Source organism: Aptenodytes patagonicus, chromosome 1 (genome assembly GCF_965638725.1).
Source record: "Aptenodytes patagonicus chromosome 1, bAptPat1.pri.cur, whole genome shotgun sequence".
Taxonomy (NCBI): domain Eukaryota; kingdom Metazoa; phylum Chordata; class Aves; order Sphenisciformes; family Spheniscidae; genus Aptenodytes; species Aptenodytes patagonicus.
In genome coordinates, this window is record NC_134949.1 from 61,530,109 (window position 1) to 61,554,813 (window position 24,705).

The window sequence follows — 24,705 nt, forward strand, 5'->3', positions numbered from 1 at the left end:
CAACAGCAGTTACAGCTCAGATCTGCTGAGCTACTTACGGTCATGCTATATGCACGCACCAGCTTCAGCATTACTTTTTCTCATAATGTTACTTCTTACTTAAGCAGGGACCATGCATTTCCACCTTTAACCCAGCTTCAGGAGAACCTTTGTCTCTAAAATCATATCAGCCCACATCAGTGAACATCTCAGCTGTATCACACACTCAGAGTTCAGGTATTTTCCCTTGTTTTTCTCAACTTTTTTCCAACTATCAACTACAAAGAGGCAGCGGGACTCACACAGTAAGCCACCATCACAGGCAAGGAAGTTTACTTCCTGAAGTCAAAACAGGGCAGCATCAGGGAAACCAAAGTGTGGGTGGGGAACCTCTTACCTCTTCTGTCCTTGGGCACAGCTACCTTTCATTTTTTTCTCTTGCACATCAGCCACACCAAACTCCACTCTTCTCTAAAGAAAAGCAAAGCCAAACCGCTCATCCCATAGCCACAGAAACTCTGGGAGGTATTGACCTCTACTGGTGCAAGGGCTTTACCAAGCAAAATCTAGGAGGAATAGTAAAAATTATGGCCTTTTTAAACTCTTCCAAACAACTACAGAAGGAAATGAGAACTTTCTGTGCCATTTTAATGTCCCGCTGTTTTAGTAAAAATTTGACATGACTGTTTTATTTCATTTCATGATTTTTTCTTATTTCCTGATTTCACCTTTTCTTTGTTTACTTATTTTTCCTTCCTCCCATTCTTAGAGAATTTGCAGAGGTTAAAAAGAACACACGCACACAAAAATTTGGAAACAGAAAATAGATAATCCTTTTTTCCATCTGACTACCTTTTCCAGATGTTTTTGAATGGGAACAACCAACCAGGCAAAAAAGGCCTTGAATGCTAAATTAAAAAAAAATCGGTGGGGGCGGGAATGACAGAAGTGGAAATGTGAAAAGAAGAGCAGATGGTTCCTAAGAGCAGGACATCCCACCCCAGACTGGACCTCCTCACCCTCCAACCGCAGAAGCAGAGGTTATTTGCAGGCTCACTGGCGCTCTGGCCTCACCTCCTACCAAGTCTTTATTTCCCAGAAATCCTCTTTCCAGGCCCACAACAGGTAGCAGGAGTGTCTGGACTCTGGTTCTCACCAGGCGGATGCAGGAGCTATGGTGGCACTGACACAGCCTTACCTGTACTCTTGGCGTGCCTCCAGGAAACACAAGACATACTTAGAAAGGCATTTTGCCTTAGGCTGGAAAAAAACTGTCATCATCTTCCATAGTTGTCCAAGAAATGACAATGAACAAATGGCTCCCTGTCACTCATTATTTTATTATGGTTTTGCCTCCATGCGAACAAGCTACGTCATGACCTAGGAAATGAAAACCACCTGATTCTTGCAGATTTGCACCCAATACTGCCATTTCCTCACTGCAGTAATTCGAGCTCCCCATCCCTACGCCTCTTACAACCCTGTTGCTCCTCTCGCCGTGCCTCAAGAAGGGCCCCAAGCCTTTCCATGGTGTGCCCAGGTCCCCCATGGCCTGGGGCGACCAGCAGGACCTGCTGCAGCCCCTCGCAGGGACAGCCCAGGGGGTTTCCGTCTGCCAGCTGGCCATTTTAGGGATTATTTCTACCTGAAGCGTAGGGCTAGGTCCTAACATACATTGCTATGAATAAAAAAAGACAGGCCACTAGTTAACAAATAACAAAACCACCACAGTCAAAACATCTGCTTACATCCTTGGGTATATCATCTCTGGAGAGGAGGAGCCTTGCTGTCAACTCAGCTGCAGCGCTGCCAGGGTGGTGAGGACAGGCCAGCCATTACCCACGGGGCTTCCTGACAGCAATGCCCTTCTCCCTCTGCCATCCCTGGCCTGCTGGGGCATGGCTCCCACTGTCTTTCCCCACCCCAGGGCTTGGGTAGAGCGGTCGGTCTCTGCCAGCCTTGTTTCTTGCTTGTACAGGCGGGCCCATGAAGCGCCATGTCTGCCATGTTGTGTTGGCTGCCGGGGCGTGGCTCACTGTAGTTAACAGCGGGAGGCCTTGCAGGGCTACCAGGACACAAAATGCTGTTTCCTCCTACAACTGCTGTCCCCAGGAAGGGGAAAAGCACGATTTTTTTTCCACGGTGCCTCCCAAAGGCCAGAGAGGCTCTTTCCAGAGTGGCCCTGGGGAAAAAAACCCTTAAAGCGGGGCACGCTGGGAGCGGGGCTGCGGGGCACCGCTGTGCCGGGCAGGAGCCGCGGGGGCAGCCCAGCCCAGCTCCCCAAGGAGTGACGTTCACCAGCACCCCGCCGGCTGTTTTGTCCCAGCCTTATTTATTTGTTATGAATAATTACAGCTCCCCTTTCCCCTCCCCTCCGGCCTGGGCACAAAGCAGCCCTCTCCCCAAAAGGCAGCGGCATGTAAAAGTTTGTTGTCGCATCTCCATTAAACTGTACGCTCTCCACCCGCCGGCGATAATGCACTTCAGATAATTCGTTGACGCAATATATTTTCCAGGATAGGCTTTTGTTTTCTTTCTTGGCCGCTCACCCTCTTTCTGTGGTCAGTTTTGCTCATTTCTCTTGTAAGCTGTCTAGAGGCAGAGAAAAGGCTTTCAGTTTTAAGCAGTTTCCTTTTCAGTCCCCCTTTATTGAATTCCAACCTCCATTTTTTTTTTTTTTTTTTTTTTTAAGCATAGGGACATCATTTATCTTGGACTTTAAGTTGCAGGGGCCTTCAAGGGGCTTCTTTTTTTCTTTCCCAGCTGCATTTGTTGACACACAGTCAATCTGGTTTTTGCCTTCGTTCCCCCTCTTCCCCCCAGCAGGCCATAAAGTATCGACAGCTGTGCCCTTTATTAGCATAGCCATTTTAAGCACAACAAGGGGGAAGAGACTAAATATATTACAGCCATTACCTCTGTCAAAAAGTGACAATTTTAAAACATTTTAGCTTTTCACTGGGAAAGCTGGCAGCACAAAAGAAAGTGCTATAATTTTATTGTAAATGCTTTTTAAATATGGGTCACTTGGCCATAATCAATAGAAAGGATGGAAAAGTTCAAAGCTTGAGAACAGTTCAGGCAGATAGCAGAATTTTTTTTTTTTTTTTTAAAAAGGCTTGTCTTTAAAATATGCTAATTGGGGCAAAAATACAACAGTGAGAAGCATGCAAAATAAGATCTTGTTCCTGGCGGTTTTGTTTTCCATGCAGCTCTGTTCATGCTTTTCCCATCTACTTATAAGTGTGTTTTACAACTTGGATGGGAATTATTCCTCCCCAACAGGGTGTTATGAACATTTGGGGACTGAGAAAACAGGAGGAAATCCAGGCAGTCACTACTCCTTTCTCAAAAAGGAAAAAAAAAACCCCAAACCTACTGTTTTTTCAAATGCTTTTGGAAGTGTGATGTGCCACAGCACTGATTTACCAGGAAAGATCACTGGTAAATGATCCTCACTTCTTGAGGATAAAATAATTCTGAAGCCTCAGAATCCTGGTAGTTTAGGTTCACATTTGGATTCTCACACTTTCTGGTTTTTATATGGCAGAAACTTGTATTTTAAGCTTCCAGAATGAGGAATTGGCCTTTTTGATTAGATGAGGACTAACGCCCACAGTCAGCATCTGTTACAAGCTCTAAAAGGTAAAAGAGGGCTTACAGGTGCCCTGAAGCCTGTGGATCTTGGCTGCTTTTGTTTTAATTTGTAATGGGTTTATCAGGCAAAGAGGAAGGGGCAATCTCAGCAGGGTTTATATTTGAATGGCTTCACCTTCCTCTCCATTTGTAACATCTGGAGAGAACTTATAAGTCATTTCTCTCTCTTATCTGTACCTCCCTAATTGCAATTTTTGCTCAAGGTTTCCCTTTGCTTTTTAGATTTCAGAACATATGTAAAACTTGGCTTATACCAAGGCAAGTTGTTAAGCAGGCTCCCAAAAGCAAAGCTGCTTTAAAGGATCTATTTAAGCAAAAGTCCATGAAATCCTACACACAATATACAGTACCTATCAACTGTTGCGATGCAGCGTTTGTCTCATGATGGTTCCTGGGGGCCCGTATCCCACTGCACTGAGCACTCTCTGAATTTGCAGGAGAGAGCGAGCAAGCATCCTGCTCTGGGAAGAGTTTGGTCCATGGCAAAGGGGAAATGGGAAGGAAATCTCACCACCCATCTTTTGGCAACCAATTTAGCAGTTAAATGTAACCAGCTGGTCTCCCCAGGCTCCCTCTGTAGTCGAGGGAGGGAAAGCAAAGCTCCTGCAGAGGGTCATTCAGTGCACCCAAATTAGCCTTACTCTGAATTGTCCTCTCTCTCATCTGTGACTGGAGAAGGAGTTTGAAGAGACTACCCGGGTAATTTAGCCAGCTAAGATGGGTGGTCTGAATAATTCCTTCCCCAGCAACCTCTAAAAGCCTGCCTAGGTACCCCACAGAGATTGGCATGCCGTCGGAGGGATCGATTCCCAAGCACGTCAGCAGTTCAGTGATCTGCGCTCATGCCTGCTCTAGAGAAAGCCAGGATGCTCGAGTTGCTTTACTTAATCCTGTTGGACCCTGTAGCTCCCAGCCAGGACAGGGAACTGACCTGAGCCACGCACTGTCAGATGATGATGTTGGACTGGCTGTGGCGATGGTCAGGTTTTGGGGATTTTTTTTTTCCCCACCTGTCAGACTACATCTGCTGTCCTCAAGGCTGGCCAGAGGCCACTGAGATGGGAGGAGCTGCAGGACAGCCTGGCCCTCAGATGTGTCTAATGGAATTGAAAGTGGCTCCGGTGCTGCACAGACAGGTGACATGGCTGCTCCTACCTCTTTCCCAACAAATGAGTTTGGTCCCTTTTTGTGGGACCCCCTCTTCCTCATCCTCACTTGTACAGAGCAAGGAATGGGGGCTTGCTCTCAAGAAGGAAAGCAAGTCACTGAGGGACAGACATGCAACAGCCAAAGCGTTACCAATTCTTGCCACCAAAGGCAATATCCTAACGAAGGCACAGCCTTCCACAGGGCCAAGTAACAGGTAAAAGCAGAGGATTAACCGGACTCACCTGCAGACGGTGGTGCTGGTGGTGAGAGGAGGAGCCCTGAAAAACACTCAGCTTTACCACAAGTAGGCAATTACCACCATTTTCCATGCCACGCAGCCACCTGCATCTCCCCCATCCGCCTGGCCACCCTGTGGCCTGTGCCTGTCCTGATTACCCACAGGCAGTAGGAGACAGGCAGGGTGGCCTCCCAAGTCCTACCTCCGCCAGGCAGGGCCTCCGCTGCCCTCAGGTCACCCCCAGGCAGCTGGCTGGCAGCAGAGGTCAGGAAGGAGTGACAGCATACCTTCCCAGGCTCTTCTGCCTGCTCTTCAGCCAGCGCTGAGCCGCCTGCGCTAGAGCCGCTTCCGCATTCCCAGGCAAACCCAGCTGGAGGATACACGGCAAAGCTAAAAGAACATCACTTCCCCCCAAAATTCTTGGTCTAAATATTGCACCACCAGAGTGAGAACACGGATTTTGGAGAGAACCAGCTTCAGGATGAGCAAAAGTTTTTGCACGAAGAAACCAGGAAATGTTCCCTATTGCTTTTCATAAGAGCCAGAGCCATCCAAGTAACTAAGACGTTAACATAACAAAGATTTTCCTTTGCCAGATTAAATTGTGCTCTTTTTTTTTTTTTTTTTGCCTGAAAGTGAGCTACATCTTTGTACCACCACTAAATCATCATTTTTCCGTGCTTGGCCAGAAAAGAATCTGACCTGTGCAGCTGTTTAACTTGCTGCTCATCAAAGACCGGCAAAGTCTGGCACTCAACTGTTTGAACAGTGGAAGAGTCTTTTTACAGCCAGACTTATTAAAGCGCAGGATTTTATTAGCTGTTTTGTGGTAATAAGGTGAAGGACAATGTTGTGGAATGCTCCTTGAGGAGATCTGGGACCTCGTACACTTCGGGTTTACTTTCCTCTTTCGGACTAGGATGCTTGGCAACCAACTAATACAACAGCTTCATTGTAATATTCTCTTCCTTAAAGTCACCTTTGACAACGAATTTTTCACCCAGGTAGAGGAAAATTATTGCTTGAAGAACTGTAAGAGAAATATACTATTGCCCAGTTGTGGGTTTGGTTTTTTTTAAAAAGCCATTGCAGATTTTCAGGTACTTGGAAAAGGTCCAGATATAGGGTGAAAAATCTATTTTGGCCACATGCATATACAGCAATGTTGTATATTCAAAACATCAAAGGTAATGTGGTTTTCCTCTGCGGCAAATTTCTTTAAAGTTCTGGTAATTTTCTCACAACAACGTTTTTAATGGATTATAAATGTCCCTCTTTCCTGAAAACCACTTTTGGGGCACATAAAGTTTCAATTAGCATTTGAGAATACCTGCCAGGAAGTTTTCATGAACATTTAAACAAATACATCTGCGTTATTTTGCAAAAGAACAAAGTATTCTGACAAATTTCAGCAATTTCCCATCATCTTTTGTTTCGTAACTCTAATGGGAAACAAAGAAAAGCAAAGCTTCCAAATCATTGACGAGCTTTAATGAGAACTGTGTTACTTCGGACTGTTGATGCCAAAATAAAGATTGAAACACAAGGTTTTGTATTTGGGACGGACTGTGAAAGGCTTTTTGGGAATGAAAGGTACACGCCTCTGAAACACCCTGGCTAACATCTTTACAGTCACCACCAGAAAATCTATTGATGTTTTACTCAGAAGAGTTCATTTTTCCAATTACAGTATTTTCTGTGTCAACTGTACTCAAATATTTTGGAGGAAAAATGAAAGCATGTATTTATATAATCAAATAACCTTATTTCATATAATACAGAATAGCCCATACCATATGGAACGTAATGCGTTAGTCAAATACATATATAATGACTCTATCAGAGCTACTGCTAGCAGAGGCAGCAAACCTGTCATCGCTCCTCAGGCTTCAGACCACCAGGTATTAAAATTTGCAAGTTGCAGCAGATTCCCACGGTCACATCTGAACAGGAACTTCGGACACTCGTTCAAACGCAGATGCGGCACCTCCGTGCTCTGTTGGGGAGGAAAGAGAGAGCATTCCCCAAACTGCTCAGGCTCACTGCCCAGGGCCGGTTTAAATAAGGTTCGGTTGCCCCAGCCTCCAATTTTGGAGGTTGAGCTTTGAAAATAAACTCAGGAGCAAATCCTAATTTCACAGTAAACAAACAATTCCAGGGAGCTTTTTTTTTTTTTTAAAACCACCAAATACTCCCTTTACTTTTCTCCAGACTCCCAATCCAAGAGAAATCTTAACACATGCACGGTTACTTTGAAGAGAAAACAATCATCATACAGCACACAAGGAAGCAGATGCACTGTTGTGTTGGAGGAACTTTGTCCCAAGATTTTCAAGCCGGTGCAGCTAAGGATGGACCTATGTTACATTTCAAAGACAAGCCAAAAATCTTGCAGCACCCCTTCCACAGACTATCATCTTGGAACAAGAGATGCTTTGGGATACTGCAGTAGTGGAAGTTATTAATTTAACTAGATCAACCTGCACTCCCACTACAGGCAACCCAATTAGAAAATCACTCTTGAGCTAGGGGAATCAGGCAGAACCTTCTATGCTCGCTCTTCATTTTTTCCTTTTTACTTGAAGCAGCATCTCACATCTGTAAAACCTACTACGAGCATGTATTTTCCAAGATAAACTGAACAGAAGAGCTGTTTATTGCGACTGTTGTTGCCCTGTTGCAATTGGCAGGAGCCAGACCACGAAAGCCTCACACTATACTATTTGTAACGAGGTTTTTTTTATAATTTTATTAATCTCTTTAGCCAGCTAATTGTAGGAGCATATTCTACAACTTGTAAAGCAACAAATTGAGATTTTGCTCTTTTTCATGCTCTGTACTCATCCCTCTATAGCAACCCATATAGAAGCCTATTACTGAAATAACTACTTCTCCAGCCCCAGGAAACAGCCTCAGCTGATACCAAGACAGGACTCAATTAATCATTAACAGAGCTAGTGAAGTTTTGCTCCTCAGGGAGGGTTCATAAATTCTTTGCACCTGCAATGCACTTAATACTTGCCCGTGCCGGGCTCAGAGTAGTCAGTGGATGATGCCAAACCCAGAATTACGTTTTTGACACCCAGCTTAGATGCAGCTAAGCTTTTTTTTTGCTGCTGGACCACTCCTCCCTCCCCCTTTCAGATTCATGCATAATAGGTATAATTACAGTATTATCAATACATTGATGGGTTTTGCTTTAGCTATTGCTGTGTGCAAACAGTAGCTAGCTTCCTTTTCCCCCTATGCAAATTGTGATGCTCCACGTGGATACCAGCAAACAATGTAGCCCAAGTCAAGTCATAACTGAAAACATCGATGATTTTAACATTCAGAAAGGTCCCTGCTCACAGAAGTGTATAGAATTAATGTCCCTAAGTTCCCTTGTTTGTTTAAAAAAAAAAAAAAAAAGGGCATTGCCATGGCTGGGCAGTTTTCCTTTGGGAAAACAAATTTACTGTTGAGAGGACAGCAGCGCATTATTTCTTTTTAGCCCTTTCAGAAGACTAAGGAGATCTGTGGAAGCTCCTCACATGGGAAACCACAGCATGACTTCCTACCAAGTCCTCCCTTTACAAGGTCTTTGAACACCAACTTCCTTAGTTCAGGGAACCAGTGTCAAGTTGTAGGAAACAAACTGGAGAACCTTCACCAACCTCTGAAAGGTTCACAAGGAATGGCATGTGTATGCTTCTGAGCAAAAAAAAAAAAAAAAAAAAAGGAATTACAAACCAAGACATGGATTATTTGTCATGTAATTCATGCTGGGAGAAACACAGAGAGTAAGAAACCAAGCAGGCAAAGAGGCGACAGCAGCAGTGCAGCACACCTAAAACTTTAATCTTTGTTTTTAAAGAGTACAGAGTTGAAAGTAGCACTTTATTCTCCTTCCCAACTTCCCATTCTCTATCCCATCATTTCCTAAGTTCTCCCTAAAAGGAAATATTTCTTTGTTGATTAGTTTGACTTCCCTTCAAGTGACGCATACCTGTTAATCTCCAAAAGTAGGCCCCGATTCAGTAAAACACTTGCACGTGCACTTCACTTTAGTCCACTTCCACTGATGGCAACGTTTAAGTGTACATACTTGAATGCTGTTTTGAATAGGGATGTTTTTACTTAACCAAAGATGGGGGGGAGGTATATTCGTGTGGTCTTAATGGGGGAGGGGAGGGAGGGAGGGAGGGAGGACATACAATATACATCATCTTGTTCCCAATTTAAAGGTAATTTTAGCAGCAGTCAGCAACTGACACATTGGTAAAATCTCAAGCAGCAGCTTAACCACAGAAGTGTGTAGCAGTAAGAAATCCAATGACATTTTAAAAAGGGTAGCTCTGAAATCACTGCTGAATGCCAGTTAAAGCAGCTTCACGAGGTCAGCCAGACTTCTAAGTTTAAACACCCCCCGGTCCTAATGCCATTAAGCAAACACACTTCTTTAATTACAATTATATAAAGGGAGAGACTGGCAAGACAATACAAAAAAATATCAAGAATGGGAAAACCTACAGAGTTCAGAAAACAGGATTCTGGAAAATTAAAGTGTTTGTATTTTATTTTACATCGTGGGCTTTCACTTTTTATCCCTTTGAAATACATTTAGTTTTAAATTAATAAAGATCATAAACTAATAAATTGATATGTTCTTTAAACAGACATAATAAAAATTCAGACATTACACCACAGGACCCATCATTTAAATATCCCAATAACAGAATAGTTAAAGTGATGCTGGCTGATGTGAGGATAAAATGCCTAGATAAAAGATGTCGTGGCTCTAAGGAAAAGTGTGGATTAGAGGAGAATTGAGAGTGAAGCAGGTGATGCTTTAGTCTGAATCTGAACTGTCTCGCTTGTTGGTATGGTACTGGCTGACTGCTTCTTCCAAAGGAGCCATTGTACCATCCGGCCGCACTCCCATTGGTTTTATAAGCTCATCTCTGGAAGAGATTTAAAAAAAGAACATATATTAGCATATGCACACATATCAATTCACATGTGTATAATACAGTCACATACAGTATATGCTTTAGTACATAATGAGCCTTTAAAAGGAAGTTATTCCTGCTAAAGCCCTCTGTTTTGAAGAAAGAGGAACAAAAAACCTTCCAAAATAGGTGGGAGGGGAAGAGCAGGACAGATAAAGACTTCATTCATGTAGGCCAAACCTACTTAGCCAATTAAAGACACCATGAAAAGTCAGTGCCTAATAGGCTCAAGACAAGGAGCAGGTTCACTGTTTTAGATACACAAACTAGCTTTTCTTCTAAGAGTTCTCCGGCAGCCATTTCTTCCTAAAATTTCACCTGCCATTCTGGCCAATATATGCCCAGGCAATTAAAACAATGATTTGATACATATTCATCTTGTTGAAGGACATAAATCAGTTACGAGAACTGACTCTGCCTATACCACTACTAGGGGTGTGTAAGTACTTGTTGATTCATTTAAAAAAAAAGCTGACTGATTCTAATACTATTGCTTCTGTTTGTGGCAGTTTAATTACAGGATTGACAGCCATTTTAATCTCTTCAAAGCTCCAAAGGCCTCTCAGCAGCTAATCCAATTATATCTACTCCACAAGCTACAGCCTCATCTAAGAGATGATTAATTATTGATTAAGCCAATCAAAAAGTATTAGCAAAGATTTATTTAATCCTTACTTTTTATCCCCTCATTTATATGTGGATTATGGCAAAAGCTGTAAGGGCAAAGATAACATTTTGATTTTCTGCTGAAAAAAAAAAAAAGGAGAATACCTCTAAATATTCAGGAGTCACCTTAAATAAAGGAGCGGAGGCTTGATGTCAATTTACCCCTCGCTTGAAAGGCAGCCCAGTAAAACTGCCGATTTAACACACATATACCACCCTCCCGAGCCACGGATAATAAAACTCCATCACTCAATGGGGCTGCAAAGGCATTTCATCAGCTCTCTGCCTGGTCTGCACTACTGCCTTGGCTGACAAAAGGGACAAAAATTGCTTGTACACAGCTGGCAATCTAACCTTAACACAACTATAGGAACAGCAAGAAAGGCAACATCTGAATTACACGGCATGCCTATGCTAGATATTGTACAGTCAAGCAGCAGTTAAATCAAGTCTCCAAGAGTCTTTTTTGCTCAGGAAGAACAGAGACCAGCAAGAGAAATGCAGCTATTTGCGTGGATGTGGCAATCAGGTACTACGGTGATAAGCTCACAAATCCCACTGCCTGCAGCATTTCAAAACATGAGAAACTGGACCCGGAGAAACTGCTGCGGTTTGGCTAACCAGGTCTGGGTGGGAAGCTGGGGGCCAGGGAAGGAGGTTTGTAATGACCATACTCAAAGAGCACAGGCCAGACTCTGTGTGTGTGTGTGTAAGAGTAGGATCTATCTTTAAATAGACTGCAGATAGCTTGCCATACTTGAGGATTGACAGCAAGTCCTCTTCCTTCAGGCAATGCGACCTATAGTATGCAGATTCTGCCCAAAGGAGAGCACTCTTAAGTTTTCAAGTATCTGCTGGAGATGTGTGTGAGAAGAGATCAAAAGAATACTCGAAATCAGACTCGAAAGGGCTCAAAAAATGAAGACTGCAGATCTAGTGTCCAAACAGGACCAGAACCCTCCCTGCCTGCTGCAGGGGTCCCCCAAAGGCAAAGCCAGAGTCCTTTGGAGTTGCGTCTAATAGCAAAGACTTTTTTCACAGGAAAAACCCCTCAACATCTAAGGCCTTTTTGGCTTTTAAACTTTAAACACCGTAATACAAAACAAGCGTCCTTTGAAATCTGTAATCAGTCTTGCAACAATCCTTCAGCGCCACTTATTCAAGTTCAAGCCTCAGTAGTGATCTAATACTCTTATTTTTGGAGAAGAATCACCTGAAGTCCTTGCTCATATTTTTTAAGTCCTAAAAATAAAAACATAGCCACAAAGAACGAAATTACCTTTGCTTGCCCTCTAAGCTGAGAGGGTCCTAAATTTTTTTTTTAAAAACCACAACACATACTCTTAGGTTGCAACATTTAACATTGCAGCCAGAAGTCACAGAATCACATAATTTACTAGTAATTTACAATTTATTATTGGTAATAAGTAAAGTATAATGGCTAGTGAAGGATAAAGAAACAGTTCAAGAAAAAGGAAAGCGAAACACGGGAAAACAAGGTCCCAAGGTCCCCTTATGTGGGGACCTCCCTCTCCTCACGTAAGGATACTTATAAGATATCTGTAAATATTATCAAGAAGTCCTAGCTCATCATTTGTCAATTACCAAGAAATAGCTCTTTCTCTGCAACTTCCCTTTCGTGCTTCACTTTTACATCCTGCCACACACACTCCAGAACTTGATAGAAACTTTTTCTCTCCCAGCAAGTCACCTGCGGAGACACTGAACACCAGATGCAATAGACAAGACACATCCATATGCACAAGTCTTCGTCTGTGGTTTTTGTGGGAGTCTTTTGGGGATAAACGTACCAAGTTTTGTGTGACAGCGTAATGTAGAAGTCTGAGTCACTGAAGTGCATTTGTACCTTCTTTTGTGATACTCAAAAGCCTGTTTCTCAGCTCGCTGTGCTCATTTTGAAGTGCACCATTATGATCTGTGCTGTATTGCATTTGAGGTTCGTTCCCAATGCATTTCCTCCACTCTAGACTTTAACCACGAGCTAGGCTGATCTTGCCCTTCACAGAATAACAAGGATGTTTATCAATTACCTTTCTATTCCTGCGTGAGCTTCCTGCTTTGCAAGTCCTTGAACAGGATGAATGATGGTTGTTACAAGTTTTCTGTTCTTTCTCTGCATTAGGAGGCTGAACTCCATACATCCTTCCTCAGACAAATGCTACCCAGTAAAACTGAACTGTATGAAGACAGAAATATTCTAGGCCACCAAAAGAAGAGGCAGGAGGAGAAGCAGGGATCAGCCTATTTTTTTCCTAACCATAATCTAGTCCTAAAATGGTGTAAAACATAGCATCCTTTCACTGGTGAAGACTTGACTGCAAGCTCTGAACACTACACAAGCTTACTCCTGTTTTTCAAAGAGGAAAAATACAGAGGGAGACAGATGAAAAGATCTGGGCTGCCTACGAAGCTAGCTTCAGAAGTTTGGAACAACTATCTGCTAAATAACAGAATTTTGGGTAGGATTGCAAGAGGCATCACTTGGCTAACTTCAGTACCACACAACAGCCCACAGAGCTGATCCTTACCGGGTATGAACGGTTTCAGCTCTGCCAGCCTCAACAATTTGCCCATTTAGCACTGGCTGCTTAGAGACCTCAACTTGGGCTAGCTGAGGGTGCGCTTACTGTTTAAGGTGAGGTACATGGTGGCAAGGGAAGCACCAGAAACTGGCACGTATAGCCTCAGAAGGCAGTTCAACTATCCAGAAACTGGATATTTATGGCACATCTATAGGGCAGAAGAGACATCGCTTCAGCCCAGCAGGTGGCAGCAGGAATACTTCTGTATCCATGAAGATATATACAAGTACACAATGTGCATATTTATACGTATTTGAACATCCTTATGTGACCTCCCATATACTCAAATACACCTTGCAACATTCATTTTTCTAATGCAAACAAAGCATTCTATTCAAGTGTACTTAGAAACACACCATAATTAAACAGTTGGTAAAATGCATTCTCTCCTTGCACTTCCAGATCCCCCAAGAGTCCCTTCAAATATATCTATACAAGTTCTAGCTTCCTGCTTGCCATTTAGCTTGATAACGACTCAAAAATCATTCCCTTGTTTTGAAGGGTAACTCTTTCTTGTGTGCTCTATGTGCTATAGGGCAGTATTGACACATGGAATTAATGATGGTGTCCGTAATGAAATAACCATCATGTAAACACCAGTCTGCTCCTTTGATAAAATGGCATGTTAGGGACCTATTCACCTCCTTATAATTGAGTACTACATAATAGTTCCGATCCTTTCATGTAACATTACTTTGTTCTATGATTAGAAAGGGGAAGGAAAAAAAAAAAAAAATCTATGTAACATTGCCTTCTTCATTCACCCTATGATTAATTTCGTGTTTTTAATGAGTATGGTTGCTTATTTAGACAGGTTCTCTTACATAGTCGTTTTGTTGACTTCTGTTCAATGTACAACAAAACCCAGGCTGTGATAATTGAAGACCATTTCATCAGCAAAAGGATTCTTGCTATTAATACAAGGTTGGCTTGGAAAAAGCATCCTGACATTTTAAATTAGTCAATTAATATACAATTCTATCTACCATTTATAATAGAAAAAATGTTAGCATTTTTTCCAGACATTTTAATTAAGACACAGTATTTCCAATAATCTATGATATAAACAGACAGACTATCATACAATACTGATTTAAGGTGGCTAACTTGCTATTTTGTGAAAATGAAAGGCTGAGTTAAATCTTTTTGCAGATTTGGTGAGTTTTTCAAAGCTCAAAGATGTGCATCACGTACAGAGGACACTGATTTACAGTCACCAAACAATTCTCAATGAATCAACAAGATAGTATTGACTCTTACTGCAGACAAAGCCCATAGAGTTACTTCAGGGCCAAGTTCAGGCATCCAGCAAACTACCTAAGTAACATCTACATCTCCCAAGAGCTGCAGTAATCAAGATTTTTCATCTTCATTTACACTCATAATTTATATATATAATGATTTTTAAAAGTAATCTCATCCAGCCAAATTTGAGCAAAATATTAATTTCTATAAAAGCTTTTGAAGAACCCAAGTCTATGTTAAAATATTGGGGCAGGGGAAATGGATTCACAAACAATATTCAGCTTTCCCCCATACATTTTAATAAAACAAAACTGCATGATTAATTTTTATTTAGTCTTGTCGATGGTCAATTACCCCATGAACAGGCCTAAACACCAACAACCCAACAGAATAGAAAAACTTTGGAAGTAAGACCTGAAATGACCAAAAGCATGGATCAGTTTTACATCACCTTAAAGCAGTTTCAATTCTTCAGTGCCAATGCTGAAAATAAAGAGAAACTTGGAGACCAAAAGTCCACTGGCATCTTATGGAACAAGGGAGAAAATGCCACTTTATTACTTATAGTTTCAATAAACCTGTACAAAGGGTACAGTGTAAACAGTAAGCAGCCATTAATGAAGGCTGTAACTTTTCAATGAAGTAGTGCTGTTTTGCAAATTCGTTTTCTGAGTTCAATCCATCATCAGGTAACTTTTCAAAAATGATACAGAGCCAGTCAAAGCCAAATCTAGAACACCCCAGTGACAGACTGGCCTGATTATCCTCATTAGTCAGTAAGGGAAGCTAGTTTGTCAGTCCTTCAACTTTTTTTTTCCCCCCATACCTTTTTCTCCAGCAAAAGCATGCTAGCTCTTTAAAGCTTAGCTTCCATCACAGGGACAATACAAGTGTACTAAGCAAACCAGTTTCGCTGTACATCACGCAAGTTCACTCTAAGTTCTTGTTCAAGTTACACAGATAAAGTTACATAAACTCATTCAAGATTAGAAGAAGGAGCTGCTGGTTCCCTGTCCGACTTCCCCCCCTCTTATAAGCAAAGCATTGCACCAAACTGAAACTGCTCAGTTCATGGTATATGTCACCTCCTACGGCGGCAACAACAAAGACCAGCAGAAGTAGGAAACCTGCCACTAGCAGCCTGCCTCGAAGCAAGATTCAAAACCCAGAATCAGCCGAAGACTCCTATCAAAACAACCTCCAGTTTAAATTTGTAGGTTGCAAACCGAGGAAAAAAAGTGCATTCCACTGGTAGATTTAAATCTCTGAAAACTCCCAGCACTTAAGGGCTCAAGCTGGAGGCAGAAGTGTTCAATTCCAAAAACATGGAGGGACTATCAGCATGTTACTAACCCTTTCTTCCTGTATACAAGACTGGCAGCTTCCCATTTTATTTAACATCTGCAAAACCCACAATTGCACTCAATTACATTCATTAAAAACGTCCCACAGCCTCCCAAACCCAAAAGAAAGTCTTACTTTCTTTCTCCTTCCTGCCAGCATTCTCCCCCCCCCCCCCCCCCCCGCCAATTTTCAGTAGAACAAAAAGGGTGGGAAGAACAGTCAAGTGATTTTATTCATGTTATCACAGCACCTAAAGGGGTCACATCAACAACACTGTCCCACAGTAATCACTACACTAAAAACCAACCAAACAAAAACCTTACAACAAAGAGACTCCCGGCCCTGAAGAGTTTGCAGTCGAAGTACTATAGAAGAAACTGCAGGTGGATGTAACTGACACAGAAAGCCCAAGGTAAAAGTAATGCTACTGGCCAAGAGGATAAGTAGTGACACAGGGCACCAGCTGCTTAATTATTGTCAGCCTGTAGCAGGCAACACAGCAGGTGTCTCCAATCCTCCAAACTGAAAAGGCTCTTATGCTACAGTAACGCCATTTGGATTTTTTTGTGTAACTGCTATAGTGATAGCAACTGACTTGTCTTCAGTCTTAGTTTATCTCCGGTCTCAATCTTCCTTTTAAAAAAGTTTTAGACCATTTAGTCATTTTATTGTGGTCCCCCTAACGCTCAGCATCTTAATTGTCTAGCTTACATAGCCATCGTTCCATTTTACATAGTAGTTCAATTAAAGATTACATGTGCATTGCATTTTCTTCTCTTCATTAAAAAGACTGTAACATACTACACTTGCTTTCCATGCAAATACTCTGAAAAAGTATCCAGTTACTTCACTGACAGTCTCAGATCAGTTGTTCCAAGATCCTTCCCTGCTTTTGCTCCTGCTTATAATTCAGTCTTTGTCAGCTAATATAAAATCCAGATTCTCCCATATCTTTTGCTGTATTCCTAACCTTTGATAGAGATGTAAAAATACTTGGTTTGCTGCTTTTCTCTCAATAGATCTTGTTATTTGATATCTACAGGCCCTCACAAAACACAAACACGCTTCTAGCTGTTGAGTTTTCCCATGTTTGAAGAATGATCCACTTACATATTTACCTGAATTCCTACAGCTCAGTTCAATGGTAAATTAGTATTACATTAAGTGTTCCTCAAGAACGTAAAACTTGCTTACACAGAAAACAAACTACAAGCAATCACTCTAATATGGCTACAAGTACGGGGGAAGAAAAACCAGCAAATTCTAGGCATATTGAGTCAGAGGAAAAAAAGCTATAGCTAACAGCACAGGTCTGTTCCCTTTTTGTATGTAGAAAGTTATAAAATAAAAATCAACTTTCTTTATCAATAACATACACTTTTCATGTCACATTAAGTACCATTTTCTTTTATGGCATTATGTCGGCCATTTAAAACAAATTATAAAGGCTCATTTGTAATCCAGTTCACACTTATTCTAATAAATCCACAATAATTCTTAATTGTAAATTCCCTTTTGATTATTATATAATTTATGGCTTCTGGTGACAACTATTTTCACACTGTATTTGTTCTTCATATAAGCAGCAGACATAAGTAGTTACCATGAGATGCTGCTCATTGTCTTGGGGAAAATGAGTACATTTGCCTTTGGCTTGGATTGTGTCCCATACTTTAAAAGGAGAAATCCTTTTCACTATTATCAGCCTATCCATTTAGGAGGCAGGTCCTCTCACCACCAGATCTTCCCGATTCTGTCCAGTCCTCTCCAAAACAGGTTTCCTCTGAAGTCCTGTTACATATCACTCTTTTCTTTGAAGTGCTAAACATTTTTCTCTGCAGTTAAAGTCGTCCTAATCCTGCGAAGAAGTTGATTATAGCACTATTTTGAAGCACTAGACCTTAGTAAAGAGCCAGGATATGAGCTGCCTCCCTCAAAAGCAGCTATAATACAATACCTGGAAAGTTTATCAAACATGTTGACAAGCTTCATAGCTTCATATTCTTTTTGTTCTTCCGTCATTTCATCCATCGGATTGGGCATTGGTTCTTCTAAGTGACCAGTGATAAGGTTAATGCTGGAGGTGGAAAAACAATACAGTTTGCATTTCTATAGAAATATGTATGTAAATTGCCTATCTTCTTGATAGGTGGAAAGAGGAACGCACTAACAGAAACCAAGATTAACACTGTCTGAGCTGCACATGAAAGTTTTTACTAGAAATAGCCAGCGTCCATATTTATACCTTTTTTGTAGCCTTTTCCCTTGAATTACAATATTATCTTGTTGATTCACTGTATTAATTTCTTGCTAGCTACTCAGAAATGCACATTCCACTAGCACTTGTTATGTTATAACCCATACACAAGCAGTTTGAAAGCAGGGGAATAATGATGGTAATAATGACAACGTCATTAGTAATAATGACATAGATGAGGAACTGAATAACAGATACATGTTTGCAACTAATTCTGTACAGGCTTAATTTAAAAAAATATGGACAGGTTCCAGTTACATTTTCTTATTCATGAAGAACCGTTGAATTAGCTTACTATTCACCTCCCATGATGATTTTTCCTCAAACCAAATTAAGGTTACTTTGAGAATTTATAATGCCAGTTATTTTCACTGTTAAAACAAGTGAATGGCGATACACAAATGGTAAGTAACAAAAGCAGATAAATAGTTTTAAAGAACGCTTTCAGGGCAAATCACCTTTTCAAGCAGTTTAATCGCAAACATTTAACAGCAATACAGAAAATCAGATGCATAAAGCAACTGACAATTCTCTTGAATGTTTCATTTAAGTGTCAGCTTTTATAACTAAATAGATGTCATACTTTTACTTATATGCATATAACTGAATGTTAGACTTTTGAAAGAAGAGCAGAGACAAAAGAGCAAGAAAAAAAATATCCTGAAGTGCAGAAATAAAAAAGAAACCTCCTGTTTTAGAGTTCTTTTCTTAGCATAGAAATGCAATATAATTCCTGTAACTTCTCCTACATTTAATCCTGTCTTTCATTCACCTTCCTTAGTAAGAATCATTCAGTGAGCCACAACCCCCCCCCATATACCTAATCATGTCTGTCTAATTCAAGGAAAACAGAGTAAAGTGGAAAAATAACATGCTTCAGATGCCCACTATCAACAATTTCAGAACCTACTTAAAATGGCATCAAATCATAGATGTAACATGACAAACTGAAACCTTTAGCACCAAATCAATTACAATTAATAAAAAAATCAACAGACAGAGCTTCTATACGATCATTGAATCCTTCAAACAAATATATTGGATTCCTGAGGTGTGACTTCTACAGAAGTTATTTTGCTCCTTCCATATTTACCTATGTGACTTATTCGATTCTTTAGGAAAATTTTAGTACCAGGCAATCTGACTGACTGAAACTAGACCTACTGGTTTGTTCCTTTTTTACAAAGTCCCGCTTAAAACCTTAAGCCACATCCGACACCTTTATTTTCTCTGTTACAGAGATATACCCCACAAACAATAGTTAGTAGTTTGGCAACTTCATGTGAGTTCCTGGAAAATCTGGGGCAAAAGCCATCCTTGCTAAGTTTGTAACTATAATTTTTTTCTACAACTTGCTCAATTTATTCAAAAATCTCTTTTCACACTTGACTTTTGAAGTTATTCAGACTCATAGTCTGTAAAGAAAGGGTCCCACCTGAGAACTCCCTCAAACTTCCTCATAGTTACAATGATGCAAAGAATTCCTTTAGCTTTTTTGCTATGGACTTGCCCCCTTTCTCTGCCTACTTACATCTCAACCATCTAATGACCATATACATATTGCAGGCTTCCAGCTTTTGATGAACCTGTGAAGATTCTCTTTATTCTTAATGCCTCCAGTAAGCTGCTCTTCAAAACCTTTTTGGTCTGCTTTGTTACTCTTTTACAGTATCATCTCCAATAACCTCCTTTACTCTCATTTAACAATTCCAGCTTTTTAAGTATCCATTTAAATGGAGAACACACATGTACTCTGAACCTCTAATATGCATCTTGAAACTGCTCCTAGACCATCCACAAACACTTCTCATTTTTGTTTCTTATTTCTTTTTGACAAGTTTTCATTTTTACATAGTTCCCCTTACTGAAGTTAAATCATTCTCATAGTGATTTTTTTTTTTTTTCAGCCATCCGACTACATGATGGTCACTGTTAGAGGCTGGTTTCTCAATACTTAGACCATGAAGTCAACAGGAGACAGTAGTTAATATAAGCACATGTAATTCCAAAACTGGCCTCTCTGGAAAAGGTGAAACAAAAAAATTATGTCAAAACATCTAAATTGCAACAGGACATGCAGAACTGAAAACAATACTATACTTTGGCTTTGCAGATTTGTATTCTTCTGTATCCGTATCTTCATCGTCTGAGTACCAATGATCTCCTCTTCCTCCTGCTAACAGGCCCCTTGCTGCCAGCAATCCTGCCGCGTTACCATAGCCTGTATATTTTAACAAGCTGTCAACTGCAAAGAGTGATACAGAAAATTATTCAGCTATATTCCGTTACAAAACAAAAACCAGCATAGCTTTAAAAGAATCGAGAGTTACAGCAAGAGGCAAATATACTAATTACAGCAAGACCTTATATAAAAGGGAGAAGAAGAAGTAATTTTTACCTCTCTCTTTACAAAGAACAAACAGAAATTCTGCTGCAATTTGCTTTACTCCAAGGTCAACATGTGTCATAAGGCGCACAAGCTTGTTTCTCACTGTTGTGCCAACTTCTGGACGATTTGATACATCTCTTAATGGAGGCAATACCTAGCAGCACAAAAAGAGGAAAACCAGCATAGAATGCATGGCAATACCTATCCAATCCTTGCAGAAACAAACACAGTCAACAGAACAAGAAAATACTGTGAGCTCTGCTCCTTCAAAAGAAAAAAGGAATAAAATCAACCCAACTATGCTTACATGCCCTAGTAATGACTCTTGCTTCTTAACATACTCAGGCCTTCTGGTCTGTCATCCTGGGCAGAAGAGTACGCAGTCCCAAACATAGACTTTAAAAAAAAGACAACTATTAGGAGTTTAAGAGCACAAATGAGTGTCCCAAAGTAGTTAGCTAACAGGCAGCAGTAACCTCATGTTCTTTGTTTCGCCTGTTTTGCTCAAATATCTGTCAAAAGCACTAAAAATACCAGCTTAAAGAAACCTACAATATTAACATGATGTGTAATTTATACAGAACAATGAATATACTTATAGTGAAAAAGCAGGAAAATAAGTCACATTGCAAGTTCTACTACCATGAATTTAAAAAAATCGGCTCTACGTGTATAGAGGAAATGCGTACTTCTCCCAGAAAACACTCTTTTAAAAGCTGAAGATAAGTTTCAAAAAGATTTTGGAGAAAACACTATTTAACATTTCCTCAAACACACTATTTTCTCATTAAATGTCATTAATATTGTTAACTTCCTGCCTTTCTTGAGGGTTGAGTTGCCTGAAATACAGCTGGTTTTGCAACCTAACTTCCACCTCCTTGTGAATATGCATTCAGACTCAAAACCTACATTAGTTTTTTCACATTCACAGGATATGATATGATCTGCAAACAAATCTGGGCTGTAATATAAAATATTTAATGGTCTGAAGACTCCTGTAAGAATTATGGATCTTCAATGTTTTACTAGGGACTGAAGCCAAAGATGTCACTAATTGTCATAAGAAATTGCAGGTCCTTTGTCTTCTAGGTGTCTAATGCAAAAACGTCGTGTTCTGTGCAAAATTACTGCACAATTACTACTGAAATCAGACTCACTGGGAACTGATACTTAAACAAATGAACGCTACAGTATTAACTACTTTGAAAAAAACAGACCCTGTCTTTTTCAAACTAGGTATTCAAACAATTAGCAAAAACATTTTACTTTGTCCCTACTTACTTTCCCCAATGGGGATAGTACCATGGCTGCCATTTCACAGTGTTGTAAGAATGAACTAATGTTTTTAGAATACTCTAATACTAATACAGTGATGAGTGCCATAGGACAGTCCATGAGGAAATTAATCATTCTGTCTTCAGATCAGAATTTGAATAGTGCACAATAAATAAAGCCTAAGGCCAACACTTAACAATGAGGATAATTCAAAATATCAAACATCCGGTCATGCAATTAGCAGCATCCATCCATTCTGTGCACTCTATGAGGCAGTGGTAAGAGACAGCGGTAAGAGACAGCATGCAATTATATCCTGACATCTAGACACCAAGATGTCGTAAAAACATGCAGACAACTTCATTTTCTAACTTCTGAACATTTGGCTCTGCAACTTTTTTTTTTTTGTAATTTAACAGATTAGAAGCGTATCCTAGGAAAGAACTGCTGTGAATAAAGACAATAAACACCAAGAACGAGTTTCTTAAATTCCTCAAAAATGCTTTTCTGGTACAGGTGAAAAAGACAGAAAATATATGCAAAATATGCTCTTTTCCATTATAAACTCCATTTATGAATTCAGGCGCAGCTTTGATCTGGGAGCGGCATCTAAGAGGCAACCCGAAAATCACTGCAGCTTAGGAAAAAGAACATTTCTCAGCTGGTTTCAGCTGTCTCTCCCTTGCTCACCTTTTAACTTTTCCCCATTCGACTTCAGGAAAAGCAGCAGAACAAACAGAAAACACCACAACCAACCACCAAACCATAGAGATCCTTCAGATCTTTAACCATGCTTTTTCCTGTAAAAAGCCTACCCGTAGTCTGTACCGTATTAAACAGCTCGTTCAAGAGACCAAGTGATGAAGTGTGCCTCTGCTCCAGGACAGAGTTTTACTCTGACAGAACAGCTGATACGCATTGGTACACAAGTTTCAATTCCAGCGACTCCTGCCTGCTGAGGTCAAACGGAAGCTCAAGCAGAACCCATGAAAACACCTGCAGCCTCACTGGCTACCACACAGCTTTGCAAAGTTTTATTAACGGCACTGACGTTTTTTTGATATGCTGGATGTAAGGGGACAGACCTCACGGAGTTCTTTGCCCCTCTGTCACATGATCCACGGTGACCCACATTAACACAGCTTTACAATACCTCTAATGTTATTATTTAACAGCTCTACAAAAGGTATCGTGGAACTTAGGCCATAATATCTATTGATTTACATGGCTGAAAAATTATTTCTATAGCTGACAGTTGTCAGAGACCTAACAGAAAAAAATACTGCAGAGAACTTTGTGGGTAATTTAATATGAAACCATTCATACTTTTGAAGTATCAGTGCCTTGCACTGATGTACAAACCTCAGAAAGTTTATCATTAGCTTCATATTCAAATTTTGATGAATATTTTACTTACCTGAGCTTTGATAAACTTCCTGATATTTCTATGAGTTCGGCAGCATTCAGTTAATAAACTGAGAACTGGAGTCAGACCTTCTCTGTAGCTGCTTCCCTAAAATAAAACCAAATACAAATAAAACGTTTTTAAGAGCAAATTTTCCTTTACAAATCCTATCAACCCTTCAATAAAGTCCTATATGACAGCCAAAACATGAACTTTACATAGATACAAAGAGCCAAATGTTCATCCTCACACACACACAAGCATGCTTCAGATATTCATAGGAATTTGTTCTCAATTTTGAGGTGTTTCACAATCTAGAAGCAAGGACATCCGTATTTGTGCTAAATACTGTCTGAAGCTTTACATATGTGCACTTTTTGCTTTAATAAAAGAGGCCCCTTTTGTGAAGAATCTTTGCAGCCCATACCTTGTCTATTCTCTTCTCCATGAAATCCAGTAAAATTTGAATTGCTCCCATATTCATACCATTGTATTTTATATCTGTTTCTTCTTGGGATGATGGACTAATAAGAACATCCAAGCAAGAAACAGGAACATTGCTTAAGAGGTTGATTGCATTGCTGAAACAGATATTAAAAATTCATTATTCATTTGGAAGAAAGAATTAAAAACAGAGTACAACTCACCATAAACTGTTTGTACAACTGCAACCAGAAAGAGGCCCTGCAATTCAAACAATGCTTTATTTTCTACTCTCTGGGTTTTAAAGAAGGTGGCATGCATTATCGCCTGAGTGCTGGCTCTTGGAACAAACAAGGAAAAAGAAAGACAAAAGCTCCAAAAGCTATACTGCAGCAGTGCATTATTACTTTCAGCCCCCACAGTATCCTATCCCATAGGTAAGGCACAGCTTCCAGCAGTGTGTTACAGCAGCTGATCTTGCAGGACAGCAGGGGGAACTCTCACATTGATTTGCAGCGGTCAGAGTTTTTTCCTCCTTGAAACTTAAAACATTTTACAACACATCCATATTACCATCATTAACGTGACCAAGTACACCACAGAAGACATTTCCTCCTCCTGTAACAGTGGGGCGTGGTGGCAATTTCTCAGGTCCCCTGAAATATTTTCACTTTTCCTTAGCTTGTAGCGTACAGGAAACATAGAAGGCTTTTAACACATTTAAAAAAGATTCAGGTTTATTTACTAAGCACTACCTTTCAGTAACTGGCAGTCTGTGCATTCTACAAAGCGCTTCCCAAATATCCATTAAGTGATTTAAATTAGACCACAGGGTCCCTCCCTCCTCTTTAATGGAGTAAGATGGAACTTACTTTGCAAGGGTCTCTTGTAAGGTACACATCCCTTGAGTTTGCTATCTATCCTGTTCTCATTATACAGACTTGCGTCCGTACTCTTCCTGAATATGGGGCTAAATTACACAGGTGCTGCAAAAATTAGAATTCTGTCATTATTTACTTGCTGATGCCGAACTAAACTTATAAATGGATATATTTAGAAATACTACAGAACTATTTAGGCTTAC

The 24,705-nt window shown here is 40.4% G+C and overlaps 1 protein-coding gene across 1 annotated transcript in view; it reads right to left on the reverse strand.

The window, feature by feature from the left end:
* Positions 1-9,553: 9,553 nt before the first annotated feature.
* Positions 9,554-24,705, reverse strand: part of RIC8B (RIC8 guanine nucleotide exchange factor B) — a 41,922-nt gene continuing 26,770 nt past the window's right edge. The window contains exons 5-10 of the mRNA XM_076339129.1: positions 23,626-23,779; positions 23,211-23,306; positions 20,528-20,672; positions 20,230-20,374; positions 17,830-17,949; positions 9,554-9,966 (exon numbers count right to left, since the gene is read on the reverse strand). Of these exons, the coding sequence (XP_076195244.1) occupies positions 9,855-9,966; positions 17,830-17,949; positions 20,230-20,374; positions 20,528-20,672; positions 23,211-23,306; positions 23,626-23,779 (772 nt within the window). The 3' untranslated portion in view covers positions 9,554-9,854. The remainder of the gene's footprint in view (positions 9,967-17,829; positions 17,950-20,229; positions 20,375-20,527; positions 20,673-23,210; positions 23,307-23,625; positions 23,780-24,705) is intronic.